The 27,908-nt window shown below is 43.8% G+C and overlaps 1 protein-coding gene across 3 annotated transcripts; it reads right to left on the bottom strand.

Annotated features, from left to right (window-relative positions):
• Nucleotides 1-54: 54 nt before the first annotated feature.
• On the bottom strand, nucleotides 55-27,908 carry Entpd4 (ectonucleoside triphosphate diphosphohydrolase 4). Of its 3 annotated transcripts, none has more exons than XM_027390247.2 (13): nucleotides 27,752-27,908; nucleotides 19,357-19,450; nucleotides 17,657-17,854; nucleotides 16,752-16,957; nucleotides 13,356-13,506; nucleotides 12,375-12,478; nucleotides 11,036-11,095; nucleotides 10,655-10,809; nucleotides 9,010-9,176; nucleotides 5,364-5,688; nucleotides 3,510-3,595; nucleotides 2,637-2,798; nucleotides 55-1,652 (listed from the first exon to the last, which is right to left on the bottom strand). In XM_027390247.2, exons 2-13 carry the CDS (start codon nucleotides 19,362-19,364, stop codon nucleotides 1,433-1,435), a joined length of 1,842 nt encoding a protein of 613 aa, XP_027246048.1. In that variant the 5' UTR covers nucleotides 19,365-19,450; nucleotides 27,752-27,908; the 3' UTR covers nucleotides 55-1,432. The 3 variants fall into 3 exon arrangements, with proteins under 3 accessions (XP_027246048.1, XP_027246050.1, XP_027246049.1); XM_027390249.2 differs by having other exon boundaries at nucleotides 10,679-10,809; XM_027390248.2 differs by having other exon boundaries at nucleotides 27,642-27,796.

Below are 27,908 nucleotides of genomic sequence, written 5' to 3'. Positions count from 1 at the left end.
ACGCTTCCACCTCCCCACCCGTGTTTTTCATTTAGAATAGACACTTTGAAGAGATGAGGAACCTGCATTTCTTTAATAAATTTGAAGTCTTTTAAGTGGTCAATGCAGCACACACCCACATCACATCTTTTCTCTAAAGGTAACAGGGCTTTGGAATCACCATTCTTCTCTAGTCTTAGAGTTTTAAAAATGTAGCTGAAGGTTCTCAAAATAGCCATTGGCTCCCAACTACTTCAGTTTAGGTGTTGTGGAGCTAGGGAATTTGTGCACCACCACCACCAAAACCAAAGCCTTCCAAAAACAAACCCCATGGATAAGAATCCTCTGGATTACTTTTTTTTTAATCCCCCAGATTTCTAAACTAAATGAATATCATAAATTAAACGAATAAATGAACCCCCCCCCCACCAGTCTCACAGGGTCCCCCAGTTGTCCTTCTCAGGTTTCTGCTTAAAATGTCAAATTTGTTTTCAACATGTGTATTTATTTCTTGTTTCAAATCCAGGCTCTTCCATGGTATGGGCTTACAGTGGCACTGCCAGAGACAATGCAACCACAGGGTTGACAATGAGAACTGTCGAGCAGTGTGGAGTGTGCTGGAGAAAAACACCGAAGCCAACTTGAAAGTGGACGAGGGAGCAGCTGAACAGCACAGGCCTGCTTCTCAGAAGCTGGAGTGCCTGCAAGGGACACTCCAGTTCTCAGACCACTAAGCCAGGGGAGCTTTAACAACTCTCTGGTTTAAAAACAAACAAAACAAATGAACATACAAACAAACAAAAACCCTAACACTGCTGTTAAGAGGGCAACGGGCTTTCCTAAACCCAGGGACAAGAATGGCTAATTTACAGGCGTGTGCTTTGGCTGCAGCCAGACAAGGTTCTCCTCAGTAGTTCTTATCATTCACAACTCTTCAGGATTACTCCCCTGTGCCAACATTTGTCAATTTTTGCTATGAATAACTGGATACTTAAATTGCAAAGAAAACACAGGTAGTGACAAACCTGAGCAGTAAATAAAATCAACTACCCGTCTTCTAGATTGGAGTTTTCAGACAGGAGAGAGAAGACCTAACTTAACTTCTTGGTTCTGTCCCAGGACCACCTGAAGTCCCATCCACGCTAATGCAAACCTGCCCATTGCCCTCCACTATCCAACTGCATGTGTTGAAAATGTAGCACGTCTTAAAGAAAACAAAAAACCTTACTTATTTATGGCAGATACTATGCAGCACAAATCAGGTGAATTCCCTTTTCCCACCCCTCCAGTTAAAGCTGTATTCAAATGGCAATGCCTCTAGACAGCAGGGTTTACAATCAGTGGGTTTCATTTTAACAGAAAGGAAAGGGATCACAAAACCATCTGAGCATACAGAAAAACCCTGAGGCAAAAATGGCTTTTCCTGTAGAGGCCTCCTTAAGCTGACATAGTGTCACAAGGGGCCAGGGCCCTTCTGGGAGGGCAGGCCTTCCTCTATCCACAGAGAGCCAGTTCGGGGTGCCCTGCTATGGATGCGTCGCAGCCGAAGCAGGTAGAGAAGGATGGACAGCAGGACGACCAAGAAGCAGCCAGAGAACAGATAGTGGTTGTAGACAAACGACACACCCCGCCAGTGCCCATGGCCAGCCCGGAACACCTCCTGCCGGATATCTCTGCAGGCATGGAAACAAACAGAAACAAACAGTTAGAAGGGTGCAAGACAGGGACTGCTGTCCCTGCTTTCCTTACCAATGAGACAGGGGACAGCAGGCCCAAAGTGAGTTCCCTGCCAACACTATGCTCTCAATACTAAGACAGTGACTTGCGAAGGCATGCCTACAAGACCCCAGAATTAAAATCCAATAAATACAAGGGCCAGGGTTTTGCTGTTACAAGGAAGTTAATGGAATGAACACACTCACATGGAACTATGTATAATCAGTAATAGCTACTGCACAGAATTTCTAGAGCTGACCTAACTAAAAATATCAGATAAATATAGTTTTTAATGTGTGTCAGCAGAACTAGTTCTGTGAACTTGAATGGGGAAATCTGTATGTCCATTTGACCAACCGTGGATTGGAATTTAGTATTTTCTTTGGACATGAATTGATGAAGACAACGTGACAGTCTTAAAAGTATTAACTGAGACTTCAATGCTAAGGGCAATAACTGATGTTTTTGGCCTCTTATGACAGCTAATATCTCAGCTGTCAGTCATGATCAAGCTGAATGAATGGACATGATAGTTCTGCTGCCAGTCATCATAAGTTAGTGTGTAAATAAAGATGTCCTCCTATATCACAAATCTGTTTGCTACAACAGTGTCATAAATGTAGTTCAATATGATTTTTTCTGCAATCCTAGACACTGTAATATCCAATGAAGGGGCCCAAAGCCATAAGGGTCACCACGGAGTAGACCCTTCTGCAGGGGTCAGGGAACAGACAGTTGGGACACAGGATGGCACCAGGATTGTGTGCTGTGAGATGGGCAGTTTGAGAGAACAGGAAGCACTTGGGGAGGGAGGCGGAGAAGACCCAAGTTAAGTCTGGCTGGTCTCACAGCTCTGAAAATATGTCTACAAAACGCAGTCATTAAGAGGCACTGTGCTTCAGAGAGGCATCTTTTGTGATTCTCCCAAGTTCATAGCCTACCTCAAGGGCAAAAAGCGGGTCCTGTAAAGGATGGCCCCCAGGGTCCATTGCACTTCCTTATCGTACACCTGTAAGGCTGTCTTCAGGTTTTTGTATGTGACAGGAAAGGAGAAGCCCCTGTGGAACACCTCAAACATCCAGGCTGATTTGAAACACTGATACCTACAAATGCCAAGCACAGGCACGAGTCAGACAGGCATCCCTGTCAGAATGCACCAGGCAGACTGTCTCCGCCTTCGGCAGGCTGCTCTCAGCAGGCCACTGTATATATGCTACTGAGTGACGCATCTGGCTCAGGTTCACTCCCCACAGAATGGTTCACCTGTCAAAACTGATTAGCCAGAAACAGTGTCATTTAATCACTACTGTGAGACACCACCCTCCACACACCTTCATGTCCATCATTTACTGAACAGACACTCCCAAAGTTCCATCCCCTTTAAACCCCAGTCTCTTTATGACACAATGAAAAGGTAGGAGGATCCTTCTCAGCTCTGTTATTTCCTAGTCCTAAATGTTCATTAGACTTTATAAAGTACTGAACTAAGTAGGTGATAAAAAATAGCAATAAATAATAAGACCTAGTCACTGCACTTGAGTGACTTAAACAAAAAAGAACTTTATAAACCAAATCAGAATGGCTTCAGTTCATCAGAGGAGTTCTGGGGAGGGATGGAGTCTGGCTGAGGGACAGATGCAAAGGGACAGCAGCTCACACAACTGGACAGTTGGCAGGAGAGGAGCAAACAGCTGCAATGGGGAATTCCCATAATGAGAACTTGTCCCATTTGGAAGAGGCTGAGGGTGGAGAAGGACAGTGGCTAAGGCGGGTCACCCGGCAGGCAGATCAGGACTCGACTGTCCACTACTTACTTAAGCCGATGGAGGTCAGCGTGAGAGGCATACAGTCCTCGGTCAAAGCGCTCCCGCAAGATAGACCACTTTGTGGCACAGTAATCCTAAAAAAAATTCACCCCAAATAAATCATCCCTGAAAGCTATAATTAAATCATCTTTTCCTCTTACAAATGGTTTACCATGTTCATAATCATAACAAGCACAAGAAACACACAAGCAGAGTGAATGTCTGTACAGTCAACTTGAGACTTAGTCTCTGAATCCCTGGCAACCAGCAAACTCTGTACTTGTTCTGTGTCCTGAAACCCTGTCAGGGAAATCCTGCCCATGCAGGATTTAGTTCTTCTTCCATCATCATTGCAACAGAATAAACTCTGGCAAAATGATAAAGCATTTGGTCTGTTCAAACTGAGTCCTTGGGTCTGGGGCAGACTTAATACTGGGTGAGGATGGTGATCTGGAGTCACATTAACTGCTCACACCCACTGAGCACCGTGTCCTTCTGAAGGACACCTGACCTCCCAACACAGCATCTCTCCTCATCTGTCTACAGGATGACCAAGCTGGGGCTTAGAACATGGTGTGACAGGGAGCACAGGGGAATGTGCTTGGCCTGGGACAAGAGTCAGGAAGGAGTGAAGAAGCACATGAGAGAAGGTGCACATTGTAAGGGACTATCGAGGGCTGGAGAGACGGCTCAGAGGTTAAGAGCACTGACTGCTCTTCCAGGGGACCTGAGTTCAATTCCCAGCAACCACATGGTGGCATGGTGGCTCACAACCATCTGTATTGAGATCTGGTAGCCTCTTCTGGTGTGCAGGCATACACAATAAATAAATCTTAAAAAAAAAAAAAAAAGAAACAGTAAGGGACTATGGCTGCTTGCCATGCTGAGAGGACACTGAGCTGGTAGGAGGAGGGAGTGACAGGCTAAGGTCAGTGGGATTCAGCCTGTGAAGCTGCAGAAGACTTTAAACAGTTCAGCAAGGTGATTGTATGTGCTTCAGATAGAACACCCTGGACAGTATGCAGGATGAACACTAGAGAGACGAGACACGGAGGCCAATTGGACAGCTCCTGGTGAGCTAAGTGCTTGGCAAGGACAATGACAGCAGAACAGGAAGCAGGGATAGACTTGAGAAATACCCATGAGAGATACTATCACTGATTATGGGGGTGGGCAGCTGAAAGAGGGATAGAGAGAAGCAAAGGGGCTGGAGATATGACTCAGTGAAACAGCATTTGCCTGGCATGTACAAGGCCCTGGGTTCTTCTATTCCCAGCAGCATAAAGAAAACATTACAAGAGCCATGGCTGAGGAAGGGGACTGGATGGCTGGTGATGCTGTTAACTAAGATGGCACAAGAGAGAAAGAAAAGGGAAAACTGTAGATTTGTTTGGAATTACAAAAGGGGTTAAGGTAGAGACTGAATGTCAGCAGCCAGACAACTATGGCATGGATGGGAGCATCTATGTCTCTATGAACTTGAAGGGCAATGGGCCATTGCTGGAAGACAACGGCCATCAAGGCTGATGAGGTATGACAGGGGAAACTTCTAACAAAGTGGGAAAGCAGAAAGAACAAGATCATAGGAGTATCCTGGCTGCTATGTGGGTGGGAGCCTGCTGAAAGAATTCTGAGATGTGGCAATCAAAAGTCAACTTAAGACTCTGGTCTGTCTGTACATTCCTGGTAACCAATGTGGTTAGCAGAGCTTAGATTTTCTTCTATGACGACTTCTCTCCCCACAACAGAAAGGAAAGGATATCACAATGATGCATGATAACCACCTTTCCCTCCAAATATGATGAAGGCCGGACCTAAAGCCCACATGGTCTCTGCACAGCAGGAATTTTCTTGGCATATTACCTTGGCAGCTTTAGTAAATTTAGCAGCATTGTAGTCTCCCCCCATTCGCAAGACATCCTCGGTGCAATAATAGAATTCGGAGAAGCCATAGAATTCACTGTTCTGGAAGTGGATTGGGGGCTGGTAGACTCCATTGAGGGAAGTCTGTGTCTCATTGGTTTTGTTCATGAAAGGCTGGAGGGTCTCTCGACACAGGTCAAAGTCTCCTGTCCCCCGAAGGTACAGGGTCTGCCCATTTTGCTGGATCTCATCTTTAATGTCCAGAGGCAAGCATGGGTCCAGGAATGGAGCGTCGGGAGTCACGCCAGTCTGTTTACCCAGGAGCCTGTGGAACAAAGAACCATTTACCATGAGATCCATGTTACACTGTGCTTTGGACAAGTGGCTGCAAGCCAGTGTTCTCCTAACAAGGTCCACAGAACTGTGTGTGGGAACAAAAATGGTTCCAAACCAAGTTAGGAAAGTGGTCACCCAACCCTCTTGAGGAGATCCACAATCACATACACAGGTATCGCTGAGTCCAAGTATGAAGCCATGACCTGACTCATTTATTTATTGTGTGTATGCATGTATATGCACTGTAACATGTGTGTGGAGATCAGAGAACAACTTGCGGAAGTTGGTTGTCTCCTTCTACATGTGGGCCCCAAGGAGTAAACTCAAGTTGTCAGGCTTGAGCAGCAAGTGCATTTAGCCACAGAACCATCTCAGGGCCTGACCTGATGCTTTCCATTCCCCTCAATACAGACAGGATGTCTGCTGAGGACTCTGCAACTACTGGTTGACTTTAACTGTATAGAGCTGGGTACAGAGTGACTGTGAAAACAAGTAATTGGCCCTAGAAAACCAGGTTGAATGTTTCAGAAAAACAAGATACATAAACATTGCTAGGAAGCTATTGTCAGACTGTGCATGGAAGATTAGAAAACTGGGGGAAAGTAAATTCTAGAAGGAGGTGGTGCCAAACTGCTTGGCAAAATGTCATTATTTTGCTGGTATTCTTTAAATAAAGCCAAACTGACAGGCAGCTCAATGAAGATGCAGGGTGTGCAGGAGGAAATGGGTGGAGTCCAGGAAGACAGTAATTCATAGCCAAAGATCACCCAATGAATATGGAGTGAAAACACAATATGTAAGGCTTGAGTCTCTTCATCTGATTTTACTATGCCCACCATCATCACCATCGATAACTACTGAGCTAGACGGCAGCAGGTAGTATTATTGCTGTTGTTATTAATCAACTATTGGCCTGGATGGCAGTAGGTAGTAGCTGTTTTTGCTGCACTACAGGCTCTGAGGAGCCCTGTGAAAAGAACTATTAGCCTTATTGTAACTGAGATACACCAGGCTTGACATATCCCAAAGAGATGCCCTGTAAATTAGCCCCTGCCCTCCCACTGTGTGTGCATATTCAAGTAATCAGTAAACAGAAAGCCAAACTTCTGAAAATGGAAGTGATGTTCGTGCTGCATACAAGGACTCACGGGTCTGACTGTTAGGAGTTGAATACTGCTGGAGTCACTCTCATTCACTGACAGTCTTTTCTATCAGGCTGTGCATCCCTTACATCAGAGCTATTCATAATGTACTTGAGTGCAATCAATCAAGGTCTTGGTCACAAAACTACGTACTCTAAAGAAATGCTTCACCACTGTAAGTGGCAGAGATAGGTCTGAATTTCAAAGCTCAGTTAACAACATGCTTATAATTATCAGGAATTCTGAGCAAAGACTTCTCTGTATCTCATACTACTGTTTCAGTTTTCCTACATCTACCTACATCTTTTAAATTGGTAATAAAACCCAACTAGTAATAGGAGTCAGAGAAAGTGTTGAGTAAATCTATGAAAGTAAGATTCAAATTTATATTTCTATTTAAAAATTTAAGACTATTATAAAAAATTATAACAAAATTTTCTAGACACAATTTTAAGACAAAAAAGCAAGCGCCATGGAACTACTGCTATTGTAATTAACATTTCTCAATTAGCTTTTAAAGTAATCAGAGAATTACTTCCTACTTATGGACATTAATTTTGGGTAAACTTATAACAAGTAGATACAACTTGGTCTTTATTAAGTTTTAGGTCTTCATGGATATATTAAGATGAAATTGGTCAGGGTTGGAGAGATGGTTGGTTCAGTGGTTAAGAGCACTGATTGCTCTTCCAGAAGACTTACCAGTCATATGGCGGCTCACAACCATCTGTAACTCCAGTTCCAGGGAATCTAATGCCCTCTTCTGGCCTCACACATGATGTATAGACATACATGCAAGCAAAAACCCATACACATAAAAACAACTAATAAAAATTTTGGCCGGGCGTTGGTGGCACACGCCTTTAATCCCAGCACTCGGGAGGCAGAGGCAGGCAGATTTCTGTGAGTTCTTGAGACCAGCCTGGTCTCCAGAGAGAGTGCCAGGACAGCCTCCAAAGATGCACAGAGAAACCCGGTCTCCAAAAAAAAAAAAAAAAAAAAAAAAAAAGATTAAATTGACCAAGAAAACATACTATTACTTAGCTCTAAAATCAGCACTTCTTAAAAATGTTCTATCAAAACCAACAAACCAGATGCAGGAAGAGCAAGGTGTCTTATCTGCCAGATGCTGCTCTTCTGCTTCCAATCCATTTCCCTGTGCTGATGGGCATATTTCTATAAGTGATTGCTATATAGTTAAACATTGTTTTTTTTTTAAGACGGGTCTTGCCATGTACCCCTGGGTGGCCTGAAACCATGTTGACGGGGCTAGACCCAAACTCACAGAGATCCACCTGCCTCTGCCTCCCAAGTGCTAGGATTAAAGGTGTGCACCACTGCACCAAGCTAAACTTACATAATTTAAACTGTCAGGAGGGATGCCTTTCCTTCACTCTCCACCAGAATTTCACATAAACTCATTTTTAGTTTTACTCATAAAAATAGTGGAAGGGGTAACGAGTTAGGAATGCTCTTTACTTAACTGATAGAGTGGAAACCTCACCATCACTCTAGACTAGTTGTTCCTGGGTGATACTGTGGCTGACTGCAGAAACTTGGGAAAGCTTAGACAGCAACACGATCTTGCTGGTGCCCCGGAGGCTCACACCTCAGAAAGTCCCAAATAAGGAACATTCTGCAAACATTGGATACCAGTAGATGAGAACCATAGTGAAAGAGATTAAGTGTAATAAACGATCTTGAACTGATTTTAGTGGCACTAAAGTATTCTTAGCCAGGCAGTGGTGGTGCAAGCCTTTAATCCCAGCACTTAGGAGGCAGAAGCAGGAGGATCTCTAAGTTCATGGCTATCCTGGTCTATAAAGCAAGCCCCAGGACAGCCACGGCTGTTACACAGAGGAATCCTGTCTTGAAAAACAGAAAACAAGAAATACACACACACACACACACACACACACACACACACACACACACACATATATATTTAAGCTGGGTATGATGGTCCATGCCTGCAAAAAATCAGGTAGCTAGAGAGAAAGAGAGAGAGAGAGCTAGAGAGGGAGATAACATGCAAGCACACACAATTGTGGGATGGGGGGGGGCTGGTGGGCTCTCAGTCCTTCCACCACGGTGGCAGCTAAAGAAGATACTTGGCCTTGGTCTAGTTTTGCTGAGGAGTGAGCTAGGCCTGCAGTTGCTTGCTGTACCTGTTTTTCTGAACCGTGTTGGCAAATAATCTGTCTTCATATCTCTGCCGAGCAGCATTACCACCAAACCCAAGAAATGTGGCCACGTAGACTCGGTACACATGCTCAGTCCGGTGGACATCACAGCCCAGGTTGAATTCAGCTAACAAGTTTTTAGCTACTTCCTCCTGTAGGCACAAGGACAACACATTTTGGCATTTTAAAGCAACTTTGGCTCCAGTTTAAAAAAAAAGGGGGGGGGATCTAAGAACAGCAGATTCTGTCTCTCTACCTGACAAGAATGCTCTGAGCGCTTTCCTAATTCAAAATGCTGATTCTAACTAGGGGAAATGCAGGTGCTGCATATGGTGGTGTCAAGGGCTTTCTGGGAAGAGGTCAGCTCCTCTCCCTGACCCACAAGTCTATTTACGGCGCCCCTGCTGAGGAAATAGACCCCCACACAGTAAAGCCCTGATACACAAAGACACCTTTATTTGAAAGAAAGAAAGTAAAAACAATAGCGTCTGAGTACTCAACATTAAGGGAGGGTTAAGTTAATGGCAGTAAACAATAATAATTTATAGAGGGACACACTATGAACTATAAATAAAAGGCACAAAATCACACAAAAGATAAAGGCATAACAACCACATGTTGACACTAAACAGGAATAAAAATAATGGAAAAAACTTCACCAAAACACCAACAATGCTTTTTTTTTTTATGATGGTGAATCCAGGGGGAATTTCTATTATCCTATTTGCCCTAAGCTTTCTTTGTTAGTACTTGGTACTTTACAATGAAGGGAGAAAGCATATCTGGAATGGGAAGTAAAAACATGGGCTCAAATACTTGAATTTCTAAAGCATTTTTCCAAGGACTTGAGAAAGACAGCAATGAAACCCTCTGAGCACACATAGGGAACTGTGTGTGCAGGTCACCCATCATTCAATGACTCCAAGCTATAGGGACTATTGTTTGCATTTTTTTCAGAAGAGAATGGCTCACAGAAGTTATAGGACTTGCATGAGGTCACACAGGGAGGAAGAACATGGCAATGCTGCCTGCTGGGCTTCTTCTACACCACCACCTGGTACATGAGCCTTACTTTGGGGGAAACAATGCAGGAGACCATACTTTGTTGTGGTAATTCTGGGACACATATGGAGATGGCTCTGGTGTCCTCTTTGCAAGGCCTGCTGAGGACCACAGACCCCGACTGACAATACTGAGGGGATGGAGGGAAAATGAAGTGAACCAGATATGGAGTAATAGTACTAATATCAACATTTCCCAGAAGAGTTCAAATTTATTAAAAAAACAAAAATGGTTCTCCTGATTATAACTTTAAAAACCCGATGATATAGTCATTTTTAAAAGTGACTGAAGAGAAAATATAAACAGAAGCTCATGCATGCAACTGACATATACACCAGAGAAAAACTCTAAGTTCAGAAAACAAACCAGCTAGGCTCAAATGTACAAACGTAATGGGCTTGGCTGAGGCCTGCCTCATTCTCCAGCCTCCTTCCTCCTGGGTTGAGAAGATGGAACCTCAGCAAGCAGAGTAAGGATGTGTTCAGACTCAGGAAACAAAACAAAAATGGATGGAGACATGTTAAATGAAAATGGAACCAAACAGAAGGCAATTTGTACAGATAATAACCTGCTGTGAGGAGGCAAAGCTTACAGTTTTGGGGACTTCGTATGCTATCTGAGTGGACACGCCTCCCATGTCAAGAATACCAGCTGTCCTTTTCCGGACGATGGCCTCACTGCTCTCACTACCGGGAATGTTGACTTCCACAACCGCCTCGTCATCTGGAGAAAGAAGTGTCCACTCAGCTGCTGCCTCGGGAGCCACCATCTGCTTTGAAGACCACCCAGTGCATCCTCCCGATGGGCTCAACAGCAGTGCAGACAGCAGATCTGCTTACCCAACCCTACACGCTCAGCCATCTCACAGCACTTAACTTCTTCTCTGCCCCTGAGTGTAAATTATGGTTGTAAATTCCAGCCAGAACACTAGTGGAAACATGGCGCTTACCTTCTTCAATATGCTCAAACCGTCCGAGGACAAAATTAATGCCAATCCAAGCATACACACCTAGATATTGCAGAGCAAAATTAAGAGAAATCAAGTTTTAAATCTCTAATCAATTTGGCCTGTGCAAGCTTCTCATTTAATCGAACCCCTGACAGCCTGGAGACAGAATCACCAAACATCTACTGATGTTTTATCTTCTCCTAGTGGTTTTACAAGAACTCTCAATTTTAATACTTCTACGAGGTGTACTGATGAAAATATAAATTCTACAGAGATCCAAAACTAAGTTTCCCTAATCTTTCTTGTATCTTTCTCACCCACAGCGCTGCCAAATCTCAGCCTATACATTCAACATTCCCTACAGCCAATTTTTATCCATTTTCACTGCCACCTTGACTTGTGTCATTATGCAGTGGAGATGACAAGCTAATCAGTCTTCCAAGGCAACCTCCTCTATCCTATCCTGTTGCGCTGGTCCACAATCCAAAATACAAAGTGACAGGCTGATAATTCAAGATGTTTCCAGCTTTCAACATCACCACCATCCTTCCATAAAGCCACAATCTAGCCAAGTGAAAACCCGTGCCGATCCACAGTGGCATCTCTCCCTACCTGCAGTAATAGTGACCTTTTCTTTTAACTGGACCATGCTTCCTGCTCCTGCTCAGGTAACTTCCCCTGCTCCCTTACCAAGGGTCCCACTTAGAACTATTCCTAGCTAGGCAGGGAGAGGGAGAGAGGCCTTTCTCTTTCATACTCCCAGGATATTTTTCCTGTATCTTCCTTTGGGTGCCAAAAGTGACCTCTTAACAATTCTGAGTGCCATCTTTGTAAGGGGCTCAATTCTGATGAGACAAATTCTGTAATTCCCGATGCCTTTCCATAGGGACACTTGCTGGAGTGGTGAGTGACATAGGAACTGATACCATACTTCTGGGTCTCTGCTTCTAGCAAACCATTTCACTGGTCATTTTCTTACTCAAGTGAGATGATTTCTCTGAAACAGAACTAATATTTTCTCAGTTTACCAAAGGCAAGAATTCCTCCTTGCTGGAAGTAAGTTCACGGCCTAGAACACTTTATCAGCCAGGCAAGAACACAGACTTCCTCTATCAGTCTGTTCAAAATACAGTCCCTAAATGTAGTAAGAACAGATGAGGTATGTTTAACAGCTTTAGGGTTATATAATAAAGACTGGCCAGACAGAACTCTAATTTAGTCATTTAAGAGAATCTCAGAGCTATGGTCGCCAGTGCATTGGTTCAATATAATGCACAGTGGGGAGGGGAGCTTCTGAAGGAGCCTCTTTCACTGTGTAAACTGAAGGTCTGGTACCAACCTTCTTGTTTCCCTGAGATGACTTCAGCGTGGGAGTCAGAAAACAGGAAGTCAAAGTGCACAGGGATGTCGGTCAAGAGGTCCTCCAGGATGGCTTTCTGCTGGCTTCAAGGCAATCCCAAAATTTACATATCAAAACCATATGCTTGATTTTTTTTGTTTTGATAACAACAACAAAAAAGCTCTGTTATATCCTACATGAAATAGTTAATTGTAAAACTAAGGTGATTCATTGAAAAGATTGCTTATCTCAGGAATGTTCTTTCCAAATGAAAAGGTTATGTGAATCATGTGGTTTTGGCTCAGAGTGCTTGTCCAGCATGCACTAGGCCCCAAGTTCCATCCCCAGCACTGGATAAACTGGACATGGTGGTGTAAGCCCAGAATCTCAGTACTCAGGAGGTGGAGGTAGATAGAAGGACTGGAAACGCAAACTCAACTACATATTTAGTTTGGGGCCAACTTGGGATATGAAACTGTTATGGGTATTTGTGCACTGTGTGAAGCTGTGATTGTTGTAATAAAAAGCTGAACATACAATAATGAGGCAGGAAGTATAGGTGGAATTTCCAGGGAGAGAAAGGAAGAGGAAGAGGAATCTAGGCACACAGGAGATATGGAGAGGAAACAGGAGGTGCAGAGAGGTAACACCACATGGTAGAATGCTGATTAATAGGAATGGACTAATTTAAGTTACAAGAGCTAGTTAGAACAAGCCTAATATATAGGCCAAGCTGGCTGGCAGGACTGAGAAAGACTTCCTGTGAGTCTCTCCCACCAATCCCAGCAAAGTTAGCCTTATAATTTAAATCAGAAATAAGTAGATTAAAAGCTCTTTAGTGAGATCTGTCTATAAGAATAGTTTGAGACTAGTCTAGACTCAAGAAAGGATTTTCAGTTCGATCATGATGATGATGATAACAGTGAAAAGAGAGCAGTGAAGCCACCCCTCCCTAGGACCACCCTCCAGGCCAAAGATCACCTTTCAGGAAGAACTCTCATTCCAGCTGTGCAGAGAATGTAGAGAGGTGTCTCTTTGTGTTTTGCCCGTGGCACATGTTCTGCAGCAAAGTTCAGAAGCGGAGAAATGTAATCGCTGACTTTTTCTGGAGAGGTAGCAAACTCTGAGATGCCTGCAGAAAGGGACAGTCTGCTTAGCAGGTACATGGTGGAGCTAAGAGTAAATTTCTTCAGTATGCTGAATCTGGGAGAAATCTAGGCTCCACTCTGTATTCTACTAGTTTTGCCTGTTCCTCTTACTTCCACACACTCTGCTGTGGCATGAAGGGTTGTTACATGTCCTCTTCTTCTTTTATGGATACTGATCCAACTAGCATCTATTAAGTATCCCACACAGGAGCATAGTCTTGCCTTTGAGAAATGTGCCCCTCTCTCCTCAGGCAAACTCCAATGGCTGCCATACCACCAAAACACCACAGGTCTTCAGATCATAGCACTAGTCCCCAGGGCTCTTTGCCAACATTCAGATCAGCTCACAGTGATTGTCTAACGCACATAGCCACTGCTTGTCCTCTCAGACACCCAGAACATGACATGTGTTCTGCAACTGTTTCTGCTGCTTGTTCTACTTCTACTCTCCTTGTTTCTTTGGACACCACCATCTGCTGCTGGGCCAGTATAACCAACTACCTTCCAGGCTCCATTGGCTCCTCCATGCCCTACTCCAAGGATGCTTCTTTTTGGTTTTAAATCTTTCTACACCTCCTCTAACCAACCCAGACAAACTCAACTTAGAGATACACAGGTACTCACACCATTGCCCACCTTTTGTCTCTTCCCAAGTCTCTTCCTCTCACCTCAAAGCACTGAACTAACACTTCAGGTCTCTGAGTCCCCAGCAGAAGGAGCCTTCTCTTCCCCTACTGCCTTTAGCCAGTCAACTTATGCATGTCTATTCAGCTCTTTCTTCCACAGAAGTCTTACTTAGACTAGCTTTCCTTATCTATCTATCTATCTATCTATCTATCTATCTATCTATCTATCTATCTATCTATCTATTCAACACACCAAGTCCCATTACAACTGGTCAAGAGCACACACTATGTCTTGTTTAGTTCATATCCCAGCACATAATAGTGCCTGGCAAGTGGAGGTGCCCAGGAACATCTATCTGTTCAATGTTTATTATTAAAAGTGAGTGGAAGACAGAGAGATGGCTCAACAGTTAGATAGAGCATTGGGTGCTCTTGCAGGGGACCTAGGTTTGGTCCCCAGTACCCACATGGTGGCTCACAACCATCTGTAACACCAGATCCAGGGGCTCCAATGCCCTCTCTGGCCTCTTTAAGTACGTGCAGATATGTGGTAAACATACATACACTCAGGCACACTCACATTATAAATAAATACATCTGTTTAAGAAGTAAATGAGTATGTACAACTGTCATTGAACCTACAATATCAAAACTATGGGGACCTAAGAAGTTCCACAACTTCTTACTTCACACATTAGAGAACTGTAGACCCAGAAAGATGGTATGTGAAAGGAATCAGCAGAAAATGGAGTAAAAGGCAAAACTTTTGACTGCACACAGAGCTATTTCAGTGGAAAACCAAATCCCAAACTAACAAGAATCTATTTTTAAAACTCTTAGAGCCTTGCTTATTTCAATACTGGAAGACTAGGAGTGAAGACAGCATTGCTATAAAAAGGCACACTGATGCTCACCTGGGCAAGGGCCATGCTAAGTCAGACTGAACTGAGCTAGCATACACTTCAAGGAGGCTGATCCACCCTGTGAGGCAGAACCACGCTGAGCCTGCTGTGACTGAGATCCTGGCATACACCTCCATGAGGACATGAGTTTCATCCCTCTCCATGGAGGTGTTCAGCTAGTGCTGGAAGCTGTCACATGAGGCTTGGCAAAAGGCAAAGTGTTTTACTGAGCTTTAGCTTTGAGTCTCCTGGTAAATTTTATATGAGCAGTATTATGTCAACCCTGGATATGTTTCTTTATTAAGCATACATATAATTTTAAGAGACAGAACAAAAAAAAATGGAAAATTAAAAATTACTACTTAAATATTAAAATCTTTGTTTATGGAAACCCACGGGTGTTATTTATACTTCTCAGATGGTAGGTAATAAGCTATACTAGTTATTACTTTTCAGTGTTCTATTTTAAACTTTAGATGTCATGTTACAATTATCTGTATTTATGGGGTAGAGTGTGATGATCAGATCGATGAACACAATGTGAAATGAGCAAAGGGAGAGACCAGCATGTCCATCTCTTTGAACACTTACCATTTCTCTGTGTCTCTCTGACATTTAAAAAGATAAATTCACTGCACAGTCTGCACTTAATATTTTAGTGTTCATGCACTAGTGAGAGATAAAAGCCTACTCTTTTAAATCAGATCTTCTTAAGTACCGGGCATGAGACAGCTCATTTGAAGATACTCTATTCCCAAGGCTTCTGACATGGTGCCAATCATGAGCAAGGCAGAGATAATGACAAGGGTGGAGACCGATGCTTAAATCATTTAGTGAGGAAGCTAAGTCTTGATTTCACACTTCACTATCTTTAAAAACTGGTGTATTTACACTCACTCTTTTTAAGTCCCAATGTTAACCTTATAAATAGTCTAGAGCATAAGAAATACATCTGGGCAAGTGGAGCCTAGTGACCTGAAGCAGAAGGACTAGAAGCTGAAGGTCAGCCTGGGCATCTTAGTAAAATAATGTCTTTAAAAGAAAAGACTGTAGATAGGGTGCTAGTTGGGGGAGGGAGAGGGAACTGGGATTGTCATGTAAAACAATCTTGTTTCTAATTCAAATAAAAAAAAAAAGACTGGTAGGGATATAGCTTGGTGGTAGAGTACTTGTCTAACATATGTGACTCCTAGGGGCAATACCACAACCATAAAAGAAAAGTGAGGCAAGGGAGGGAGGGAAGGGAAGGGGAAAGAGAAAGAGGGTGGGGAAGGAAGGAATCTGGGTAGTAATTTGTTAAAAATCACTAATACCAATGTTTAAACCAATAATATGCTAATATATAAAGTACAGACTGTCAAGAGTTATCAAAAATGTCTATCTTTAAGGAAGAGATACCAAATAGGAAAAACAAAACCAAACCTCTACAGCAATGTTAACTAGCATGTGAGCAGACATCATGGGGCTACCGTGATAATGGCCACAGGTGATGAAAAAGACACAGGTTGTGGAGGTTTGATCAGGATGTTGGTCACATACACAAAATAGAAATGGAAGATGAAACAAAGGCAGCCACTAGGCCCTGCCTTGAACTCAGAAGCAGGCTAGGCAGTGTGGAGTGAGAGCGGAAGAAGTGAGTGGCACCACAGGACACTGGAGCCCAGGACCTGGTTCCAGTTCTCAGCCATTCTTATCCCGTACCGGGTTTAATTTTCATCACCACCGGCTTTCGGTTTTTGTCCCTCATCTGTCTGATGTCCAGCAGATCATGAGGATTGCCATTGTGCCGAGGCCAGCAATAGACAAATATCCGAGACCCACTACTGCCACAGTCCACCACGATGCCATAGTTCACGTTGGGGTTGTTGGTGTCTGTAGCCTCAATGTCTGTGACTCGGGCCAAGTACCTTGTTAGAAACACACAAGTGTTATCACTTAAACAGAGCATCACCACGCTCTAACAGAGAAGGCACACTACAGAAGCACATCAGTGACCTCCATATTGTGTAATGGCCTCTCTCTGGCATGCCCCCTATGGCCAGATGATGAGTCAAAAGAAGACCAAACAAGGGCTGCCCACAGGGAACCTCTAGTTCAGGTCCCTGCTTACCTCTCTCCTTAACACAGCTACAGGCTCCAGAGAGAAAACTGCTGAAGTGCAAGCATTAACTCAGAACCCAGCTTACAAAAGACAGAAGGAGCTCCTTCCCTGTGGCCAGCTGCTAGGCACTTCCACACAGTCTAATTTATCAGCAGGTAGTCACAGGTCCAGTTCCTACAGCCACATGCTCTTTATATGCTAGTCCAGCCATAATACAACAGTGCCAGAGCTGACTGTCCCTGTCCCTCTGTCGGTTTGCTGAGAGTCTAACCACTAGTGCAGCACTATACCCTGGAAGGCGGTCAGATCGGAAGGAAGGAGACCTCAGAGCTACCCCACCCCTTCCCACCATGTAAGCTGGGACATGGCCTTCAGCAGATACACACTTTACTGTCACCTAGCTCCTGGATTCCTTATATAAGCTGCCCCATGTTCTGTTACAGCCACTGGAACACAGTCAGCCAGAAGGTATGAATTCCTTCTAGAACAAGTCTTTATCTCTTACCTTTGGAATTTCTTGTCCCTCGACAGCCACCCATACTTGCTGCGTATTATGACAACAGAAAAGTATAAGAGGGAGACAGCTGCAGCCAGGATGCTAATGACGATGATCTGGCGTAAACTGGTGTTCAGAATTCGAGGACAGCCTACTGGAGAGACGCTAAAGTGCCAAGAAGCAGGAAAGAGACAGGAAATGCCAATCCTGAAATTCCAAAGAAAGAGATTTTACAGCCTCAAGACTGGATGAGACCTGGCCTCACCTGAACAGGTGTTTAGCACAAGCTCCCCCTGCTCCCTGTCTGCTGGCACCTGTACTTACCATGCTCCAGGTTGCTGCCTGGTTATAGAGCACATTAATATAAAATGACATAATGAGAATGACACCCTGCTAGGTATGGTATTCTGCTACATCCCCCTTTTCTTGGAAGTATTACAAAAATATCCTATCTTTTTCCAAAAAAGAAATCCCAGTTCATAAGTTTAGCCAGATAAACACATAAATCTATAATGAAATCCAGCTTAAGGATGAGGACACCAAGGGGAAACTAAGGATACAGCAATGGCACGCTGTAAGCTACCCCATAAGTGCCAGCAGTCTAATGGACAAAACATTGTGTCAATGGCTTAGGAGAAGCAAGATTTTCTTAACAAGCCAATTCAGAAGTAAATTTCTCCCCAATGATCCAGTAATGGGAGAGACATTATCTTTCAACAGTATCACCATAACAAAGACAATAAGGGAACTCTGATTTTAGAAAGAGTCCTCTGAGACATCTTTTATAAACAAGGAAGGGTTTCAATTTATGTCATGAAAAAGAGGCAACTGGAGAGCCATCAGCAGGCATTGCCTTTAGGGTAAATTTCATGTTTCATACTTTCTATCTTTGGGGGTTTTGTTTGTTTGTTTTTTGCTTTTTTGTTTTTGTTTTTTTTTTGAGACAGAGTTTCTCTGTGTAGCTTTGTAGACCAGGCTGGCCTCAAATTCACATCTGTCTCCCAATTGCTAGGATTATAGGCATGCGCCACCACTGCCCAGTTTCTATCTTTGTACCTTTTTTTTTTTTTTAAAGAATTAACAGGTATTTATTTGGGGAGCACTCACACAATGATGGTAAATAACCACCTCAGTCTTCTGCTCCTGGAGACGCAGCCTCTGCCCTTCAGGATGCTCTGACCTCAACACCAGAAAGCATAAGCCAGCCCCTCCTCTTCCCTATAAAGGGTCACATCCACACTGAAGCCACACCCTAAGGCATGGCCATTACCTCAAGTCTATTGGCGGAACATATCTTTGTACTTTTTAAAGAGTACTTCATGGGCTAAAGCCCCTCAACTGAAGGCGATACACTGCCAATCCACTGGAAACTCAGCTTCCCTTTACAGGAGTTCTGAGGACACCCTGTTGCATGTGTCTCCCTCTTCTGTACCTCAGAGGCTTTAGACAGCTATCCTGTGCTAATAGATTCCAAGATGCCAATGTGCAGGTCTAGACTGCAATTTACGCTAACCTCCACAGAGCTCATCTGGCTACGTTCTTTCTCTGACAAGTACCCCACCAAGCTCTGTAACAGCAATGGTTTTAGATTAGTATAACACAACTTCAAACACTTCTCACGTATGATTCAGATTTTGTTCTCTCTTAAGATCTATTTCTTCACATCAAAATCTCAGGGTTTAAGGCTAGCGACAAAGCCCATCACTCACCTCCCCATACTGGAAGGCCGAGGACCAGGCAATGTTGTGGGAATTAGCTCTTGGACAAAATCAGTTCTGGGGTCTTCATGGAGTCAGAGCCCCCCTGTTTCAGAGTGAGAAAAATCAAGAACAGTGCAATCAAATAAAATGTCTACAGTGCTACCAAGTACATGTTTAAACTCAGCCATACATCATCTGACTGCGATTCCTATGTGGACTACTGGGTTACAGCAGCATGCTTGTACATCAATTTCATGCTGCTAGAGATATAGGCCTCAATCAAGAGATGTTAAGAGCCTGGAGCAAGCTTTTATTCCAAACATCCCTGTAATCTCAAAATTTCAGGGCATGAAATAATTATAGCACTGAGATGTTAAGGAAGATTTGGAGAGGTGGGGAATAAACAGATTAACTCAACTAACTCAATTGGAAGCATGCATTCATTTGATAGAATACTTTGATAGACTTTGCTTTAATGTACAAAGTGTCCTAGGTGTCCTGTCCCTGACAATGCTCCATTCCTGTCACCATCTCACTCTTCCTCCAGGCCTCAGCCCTCATGTCACAAAGCCAGGGGGTCGTTCCAAGCTGCTGGAGCCTGAAGATGGTTTCAAAGTTCTCCTTGTCTTTACCTCCTGGAGTTTCTGAGGCCTTCCACAGTCTAGTGGAAGCTTCTCAGCTCTAGGATTCTGTTGGGGATCCTTGGCTCTGTACCAAAGCTGTCTGCTCTTGAGTCCCCCAAAGTTCTGCCCAGACTCCATTGTCTCCTAAGTTGATCATTCCTACTCTGATTCCTCTCCCTCTTAATCTAATGCCTCTGGCTCAGCCTCATAACCAGAACACTCATCAGATACCTTGTTTCCTCCATCCAACTGCTCTTCTGAGTTCTAGATGCTGCACAGACCACAATGATCCACACTTCTAAACAGCACTCCTCATTCTTTGTAATATCAGCCACACCTCTCTCTGCCCTGGTTCTCATTCCAGACTCCTCTCATTTCCAGTATCACCATAGTCCCCATCCAACTTCCTAGAATCCTTCCTGAACTCCTGCTTACCTAAAACCTGTCCCTTTCACTTATCATGGTACTAGGCTAGGCTCTCTGCTCTTATCTGTAATGTCTTCTCCCTCAAGTTTCTACTGGGACTCTCCAGTGCTTCCTGACACCACTTCCAGACACCATGACACCATTTGCCTGAGGCTGATACACTCAGACCATAACAGCTCAAGACTCAAAATCTTTCAGTGGCCCCAAGCTCTTCAAACAAATGCTGAAGGCTTTCCTGTGACTCCAGCCCTGCAGGCTCTGGCCAGATGCTGTACTCTGACCTCATTATCTGCTCCTCTTCTCTGCCATCATCATCTGCTCTCCGCTCAGCTCTGATGTCATCAGCTGCTCTGATGTCATCAGCTGCTCTCTTCTCTGCTCTGCCATCATCATCTGCTCTCCTTTCTGCTCTGATGTCATCATCTGCTCTCCTTTCTGCTCTGATGTTATCATCTTTTCTCTTCTCTGCTCTGATGTCATCATTTGCTCTCCTCTCATTTTTCCAGCATTCCAGTTGCACTGGCAGCCCCCACCAACTTCTAGCAGTCACTCACTCGGGCCTGTGGCCTCCCTACCCTCTGCTTGGAGCAATCCTTACAGCATAACACCTGACCTCCCTCAGGTCTTTACTCAATGTCACCTTCTCAGGGATCAGTAAATACATTACTTTCCACCCAGCTGTCATCCTTGATTTTTCTCCTTTAACGTTTACTTTTTTGGTGTTTTTGTTTGTTTTTTGAGATGGGGTCTCTCCACACAGCCCTGATTGTCCTGAAACTTACTTTTGTAGATCCTAAGTGCTGGTATTAACAATATGTGCCACCACACCTGGCATACATAGCATTTACTTCTTTGCTAAATACCCACAAGAGTGCTCACTGTGCTCAGGCTGTGCTCCAAATGTTCACGGTTATTCAGTCTCCCAACACCCCCTCAGGTAGAGAATGCTACAGTGATGTTTTACAAATGCGGCAGAGACATGGGGCTGGGATTCAAGTGTGTGAATCACACTGCTGTCCCTGTCCTCTAACACTCTGTGCATGTGTTGTCTTCATTTCTCTTGTGCCTGATTCCTTCTCTAGAATGCATGCCACATGGGACCCTTAGCTGACTCTTTTAAACTATTTTAATGTGGTGAGAAATCCAATGCCCTAAAGATTTAAATATTTAAAATAACCATTAAAAGGGGAAGGTGATAATATAAGCAAATATTGACATAATCTTAAAAGAATTAAGGCCTTTCTCCAAATGATAGCAATGTCTCAAACCACAAAAGAGAAAATATAATTCTAAACGTTCCATATGTAAAACAACAAACCCTTTTCAAACACAAATAGTTTGGAAAGATAACTTGTACCACTTGAGACAAAAGGTAACATTTTTAAGGCTGGAGCGATGGCTCAGTTATTAAGAGCACTGGTTAATCTTCCAGAGGACCCCGATTCAATCCCAAACACCCACATGGAAGTAAGTATCTCTAATTCCAGCTCCAGGGGTCTGATGCCCAGTGTCTGAAGGCCGGAGTCTCCAAAGGCACCCACATTCATGCACACATATCCACATGCAAACATATACACCTACACATAATTAAAAGCAATAAAAGTAAATGTTTTTATATTAAAAGGTAACCATTCTTTACTTACAAAACATTCACATGAAGCAATAAAAGAAATGCACTAACACAAAAATAGGCAAGGATAACTGAAGTTAACATGAGAAATGATGCAACTTCAGGGGTATGCAGACAGACAGAAGGAAAACAAGACCTGACAACTATCAGACTTACAGAAGTTTTAGGAGTAAGGACTTGGGGTCATAAAGTATAGTTGGCTAGAATCTGAGTAGGTAATAACCTAGGGGCATTTGTGTGACATACACATGTTTATATGTCCAGAAGCTTACCTTTGGGAAATAAGGTAAATTTGACTGAAACAATGTCCACTGCAGAGCTGAAGATGTCACTCAGTGGATGAGTATATGCCTTCCATATGCAAGAGCCTGGGTTCCTTCCCAGCATTATAAAAGCAGGAGGAAAGCTAATGTGACTTATGATGGGTGAGAGCACATTTACACAATAGAACAAGATATGACTACTACTTGACATGGCAAGAGCACCACCATATACCATCATATATAAATGAGAACATCTTACCACACAGAGAAAGCACATGAGAAACAAAATGTTAACAGTGCTGTTTATTTCTGAGTGGCAATCAGATACATGACCATCTGTACTTTTTTCCCTAGGCTTGCCTATGTTTTTAAGGTGCACATATAAACTTCATCAACAGAAAAAACTATAGAATTAGTTTTGACAAGCTATCTGTGACTGATGCCTTCCCTCGTTTGGAAATATGAAGAAAGATTACTTTAAAAAATCAAGAGAAGGGCTAGAGAGATGGTCAGCAGCTGAGAGCACTTGTTCCCCTTGCAGAGGACCTGGGTTCTAGTACCAGGACCCACATGGTAGCTCACAACCATCTGCAACTCCAGCTCAAGAGAATCCAATGCTTTTGGCTTCTTCTGACCTCTGTGGGCATCAGGTATGCATGTAGTGCAGTCATAGATGCAGGGAAAAATTCATCGATACAAAAGAAAATAAATAAAACAAACCTCAAGACATAGGAACTGCAATTCAAGCACAAAAAGAATCAATGACAGTGTGCTACAATTGAGCTAAGAACCAAAGAAAAGAAAATGACTAAAGCTTCTATTAAACATAAACTAGTCATGGGAGAAGAAAAGACATTAATGGCTCAGCACTATAAACATAACCATAAGCATAACAGACCAAATTCCAAACAACACTAATACCCAAGAAATGATGAAGAAGGCAACTAACATCAATGTTAAATTCTATGGACTCTTGGCTATGAGAGCTCGGAGTCCAGGAGGCTGGTGCCAATAGGAGGTGGAGGTGGGGAAGAATTTGGGTGGGGTGAAGAAAGAATACATTTTTAAGATGCACCTTACCAAGGATCTCGGCATACTTAGCAAACTTTATGACATCTGGTATTTGTCTTAGGACTTTTTTATTTTAAAAAAGATTTATTTTATTTTTCTTTATGTGTATGTGTGTGCATGCCTGTGGCAATTAGAAGAGGGCATCAAATCCCTTGAAGCTGGAGTGGTTATGAGCCACCTGATGTGGGTGCTGGGAACTACAAATTCTCTGGAAGCGCAGCAAGCACTCCTAATCACTGAATGACTGAATTTCTTCATCCCCAGGACTTTCCTTTTAAGGAATGAGAGGATTTTGACTAAAAGGACAGTCCATAAATTACTTATTACTTTCACTCAGGGCACACCTAAGGTTGACTGTTGCCAAGAAGTCACAACCCTATAACCTGATCTTAAAATGTAAATTCCAATTGCTGCTTCTGCACCTAGGAATCTTGGCACCAGAGCTCAGGCAGGCAAACACCTAAAAATGCTTTCATGTTTCAAACAAGTTCTAAATTGCACCAGACCTATTACCAGAGAGAGCAAGAACCTTTGTGATTTTAGCTCAGGGTCCTCCCTAGCAGAGCATCACTAAGGGAATAAAGCCTGCAATAGTTTGAATAAGAATGGCTCCCATGGCCCATTCTATATGGAGAGATACGTTCCCAGCCTAGACACAGGGGTGCTGGGGGAAAGGTGCCTTGGTTCTGCCTCAACAAGATGATGGGACAGACTCAGTAGACTTTCTAGGGGAGGCCTTACCCTAAGTAAGAGCAGATGTAGGGCGGAAGTGGAGGGACTGGAAGGAAAGAGGGAGGGGGACCTGGGATTGGGGTGTAAAAAATAAATAAAAAATGAACAACAACAACAACAAAAAGAATGGCTCCTATGAGCTTCATATATTTGAATGCTCAGTCACTAGGGAATGGAATTATTGGAGAAGGATTAGTAGGTGTGGTCTTGTTGGAGTAGTGTATCACTGAGGGTGGCTTTGAGGTTTCTAAAGCCCAAGTCAGGCCCAGACTCTCTTTCTCTGCTTTTAGATCAGGATATAACTCTCAGCTACAGCTCCAGTGCCACAAGTGCTGCCATGATGTTAATGAACTGAACCTCTGAAACTGTAACCATGTCTTCAATTAAATGTTTTATAAGAATTGCTTTCTTTGGTCACGGTGTCTCTTCACAACAACAGAACAGTAGCTAAGACAAAGCCCATCTGGTCCATGGGACAATTTCTTGGTAAGTCTCTCCATTATGTTGAGGGAGGGTGTCAGATCCCCTGGAACTGGAGTTATAGACAGATGTGAGCTGCCACATGGGTGCTGGGAATTGAACCTGTGTCCTCTGGAAGAGCAGCTAAGCACTCTTAACTGCTGAGCTATCTCTTCAGCCCCATCTCTCCCATTATGGAAAAAAAAAAAAAGATACACATCAGCCTCAAAGCTTATTAGGAGAAAACAGACACAGTAAGCAAGTGTTATGGGACTCGGGTTAGTTGGACTCTGTCTTTGTGATAAGCATTGGGGAGAAAGCCTTTTACAGTGAAAGGACTCTTTTTTTTTTTTTTTTTTTTTTTTTAGCTCATAGTTTCAGAGTCATACCAGAGCAGCGCACACCATGGCAGCCAGGAAGCAGAAAGAGAATTCTGCTGAGCTAGCCCTAACTGGCTTTCTCCTTTCCTCTCTTGACCCCATTTCTGTTCCTAGCCTACTGGGTAGTACCTCATATTCAGGGTGTGCTAACCCATTCTGTCAACCCTGCATGTTTCCCTCAGACATGTCTGAAAGTGGCATGCCTTATTAATTTCTCAATCTAACCAAGTTAACAACTGACAATAATCACAATGCACTTGAATATAACCAATCAAATACAGGTGAGGGTCTAGAAGAGTCCAACTTCTGGGCCAGAAAACTTGAGATGGCACAGAGTGCTTCAAAACAGAATCATTTAAATATCACAGGGCTAAAGGAGAGCCTTGAACAGTTGAAAACAGTGGAAGAGCCTGTAAGAAATGACTGACTGCCAGTGCGATTCCAGGTGAAGGCTGCTGCAAGCAGTGACTCAGCTGTTGGTGAGAGGCACAGCAAAACAAGTTGAAGATGTACAGAGCTGCACGCATGCTCCCTACACTCATATCAAATGGTTATTTTATGTAGCAAGACCTGGTCAGTCTTTTCCTACCCCTACGACTCATGTACTATTCTGGTCATCACTTTGAACAGCCTTCTTTAGACCACACTTGCCCTGCACCAGCTCTGCAGTCTCCCCCAGAATGATTTTCCTCCAGTCCCAGGTCCATATATCCAGTTTATCAAAGCCCTGAAACCTTAAAGTCAGTTAAGCCAAGTATGGGTGAAATATGTCAGCTTCTGAATTCTCCAGGAGTAAAAGTGGTATCACTGCTAACATGGTTACTTGGTCCTCAGCTTTGAGTCTCATTTCTGTATCAACATTCCATCATTCATGACTCCTGTCAATTCTTCCGTGTATGTTCATATACATACAAGTGTGTGTGTGTGTGTGTGTGTGTGTGTGTGTGTGTGTGTAGGCCAGGTCAACATCAGGCAATCTTTCTCAATCACTCTCCACTTATTTCTGAAACAAGGTCTCTCACTGAATCTGGAGCCCATCAGCTGGAGCCCAATGAGCTCCAAGCATCTCCTGCTCCCCATCCTCCCCCAGTGCTGGCTGGGATCTGTACTTGGGTCCTCATACTTCACAGCAAACACCTCACCAACTTTGCCACCTGTCTAGCTGCAGGATCCTGTCAGTTCTTCATGGGGCATCCCACACATCTAGGGTGACCACAGCAAACATTACTTCAAGACAGAACTTGTGGTAAGCCGCTCTGCCTTCACTGTCAAAACTCTCTGTGAAACACTCCCTTCAAAGTGTGCCCAGAGAAAAACCTGAAAGCCTGCAGATCAATATCAGCTTCTCTGTGAAGCACTTGAAATCCTCAATCCATCAACTGTTCCGATGCAATATCAACAACCTGCTCTTGCCTCACCCAGTATCTCTTTGCTCTGGCAAGGCAGGCCTGTTCCACACAAGCTCTTCTAATATTGGCCTCTAGGTTTTAATAATGCTACTCCCTCCTCACATCCTGCTTGCACTATTACAGGTCTTTCAAGGTCACTGGGCACTATTTTTTTTAAATCTAGATTTAGTTTGTTATACTTCCTAATGTCTTCCCCACTCCAAATCTCACGACTCATGTGTAGCCTAATTTATATAAACATGTTGAACAAATACATAGAGAAGACAGATCTTTAGATCAATCCCCATGTTTGTCTCTTTTCAAAGTCTCAGATCACACATTTCCTGGTATGTATAAAAGAAAGTAAGCTATGGATTCAATGAGCAATAAAAACAGATGGTAGGCTAGGCTGGCAAGATAGCTCAGCTGGTAATTCACTGTCCAAGCCTAACTATTTGAGTTCATTTCCTATAAAGTTGCTCTCTCAACTCTAGACGCGGAGTGAGAAATGTACATACTCGAAAACACACACACACACACACACACACACACACACACACACACACACACACACACCATCCACTCATACACATATAAATTTCAAAACAGGTGGTAAATCAACACTAAGATAAGCAAACAAAACAAACTACTCGTATAAATGAGCACAGTTCTGCATCTATGTCAAACAATTAGCAAACCAGATACAAAGACAACTCCAACATAACACAATACAGACGAAAATACGATATAATACAGGTCCCTCTAAGGATGAAAATTTAGGTAATATTCTCTCACAGAAGTTGAATACATTAAAGACTGCAACCTCACGTTAACTGGGTGATTAATTTGGGATTGTTACTGACCTCTAATTTAGGATTGTTATTGACCTTTAGTCTACTGTGTAGCACGCAGGTCTTGACTTATAAAGCATCTCTTGTTTTCTAGTGGCATATGGTCTCCGCACCTGTGTTTACCTAGCCGGGGTCTGCGGCGTCCTGCAGGTTCTGGGGTTATATTCCTGAGAAGGGGAGACGTGTCCCTTTCAAAGGAATCCACGTATGACTCAAGTTGAGAAACACAACCGCGCACCACCACTCTATCTCCCTATCAGCTCCATTTTTCCACGGGAAAAACCTAACAGGAAACTTCCCCAAAGCTCAGAGCAAATACACGATGATGCTACTGCCATGCGTCAGTGTCAGATTTCGGGCGGCGGGCAGGGGTCATTCGGCCCCGGGAGCCACAGCCCTTTTCCCTCAGCCCACAATCGCCAGGGGGTCAGGGAGCTCCGGAGACCCGGCACGGTGTCCGGGGACAAGCACCTGTCACCGGGGTCACGGGGCTGCGGCGCGGCGCCCGGATGTAGCAGCGGGGACGGCTGGACAGGGTCGCGGCCTCCCGTTGCCCTAGCTCCTCGGGACTCCGGCCTCACCTGCTGGGAGGCCCGCGGCTCCGGGGGGGCGGGCGGCCACGAGGGCACCGCATCCCGGCCACCAGCTTCCCTGAGATTCCGCTCCTTTCCGGGAGGCACGCGGCGCGCACCCGCCAGCGTCACGTCACAGCTCGCGCCGGCGCGCGCACGTAGGAAG

The sequence above is a fragment of the Cricetulus griseus genome, assembly GCF_003668045.3.
Source record: "Cricetulus griseus strain 17A/GY chromosome 1 unlocalized genomic scaffold, alternate assembly CriGri-PICRH-1.0 chr1_1, whole genome shotgun sequence".
Lineage (NCBI taxonomy): Eukaryota > Metazoa > Chordata > Mammalia > Rodentia > Cricetidae > Cricetulus > Cricetulus griseus.
The sequence above is the reverse complement of the archived record's forward strand: the minus strand, read 5'-3'. Positions and strand labels throughout refer to the sequence as shown.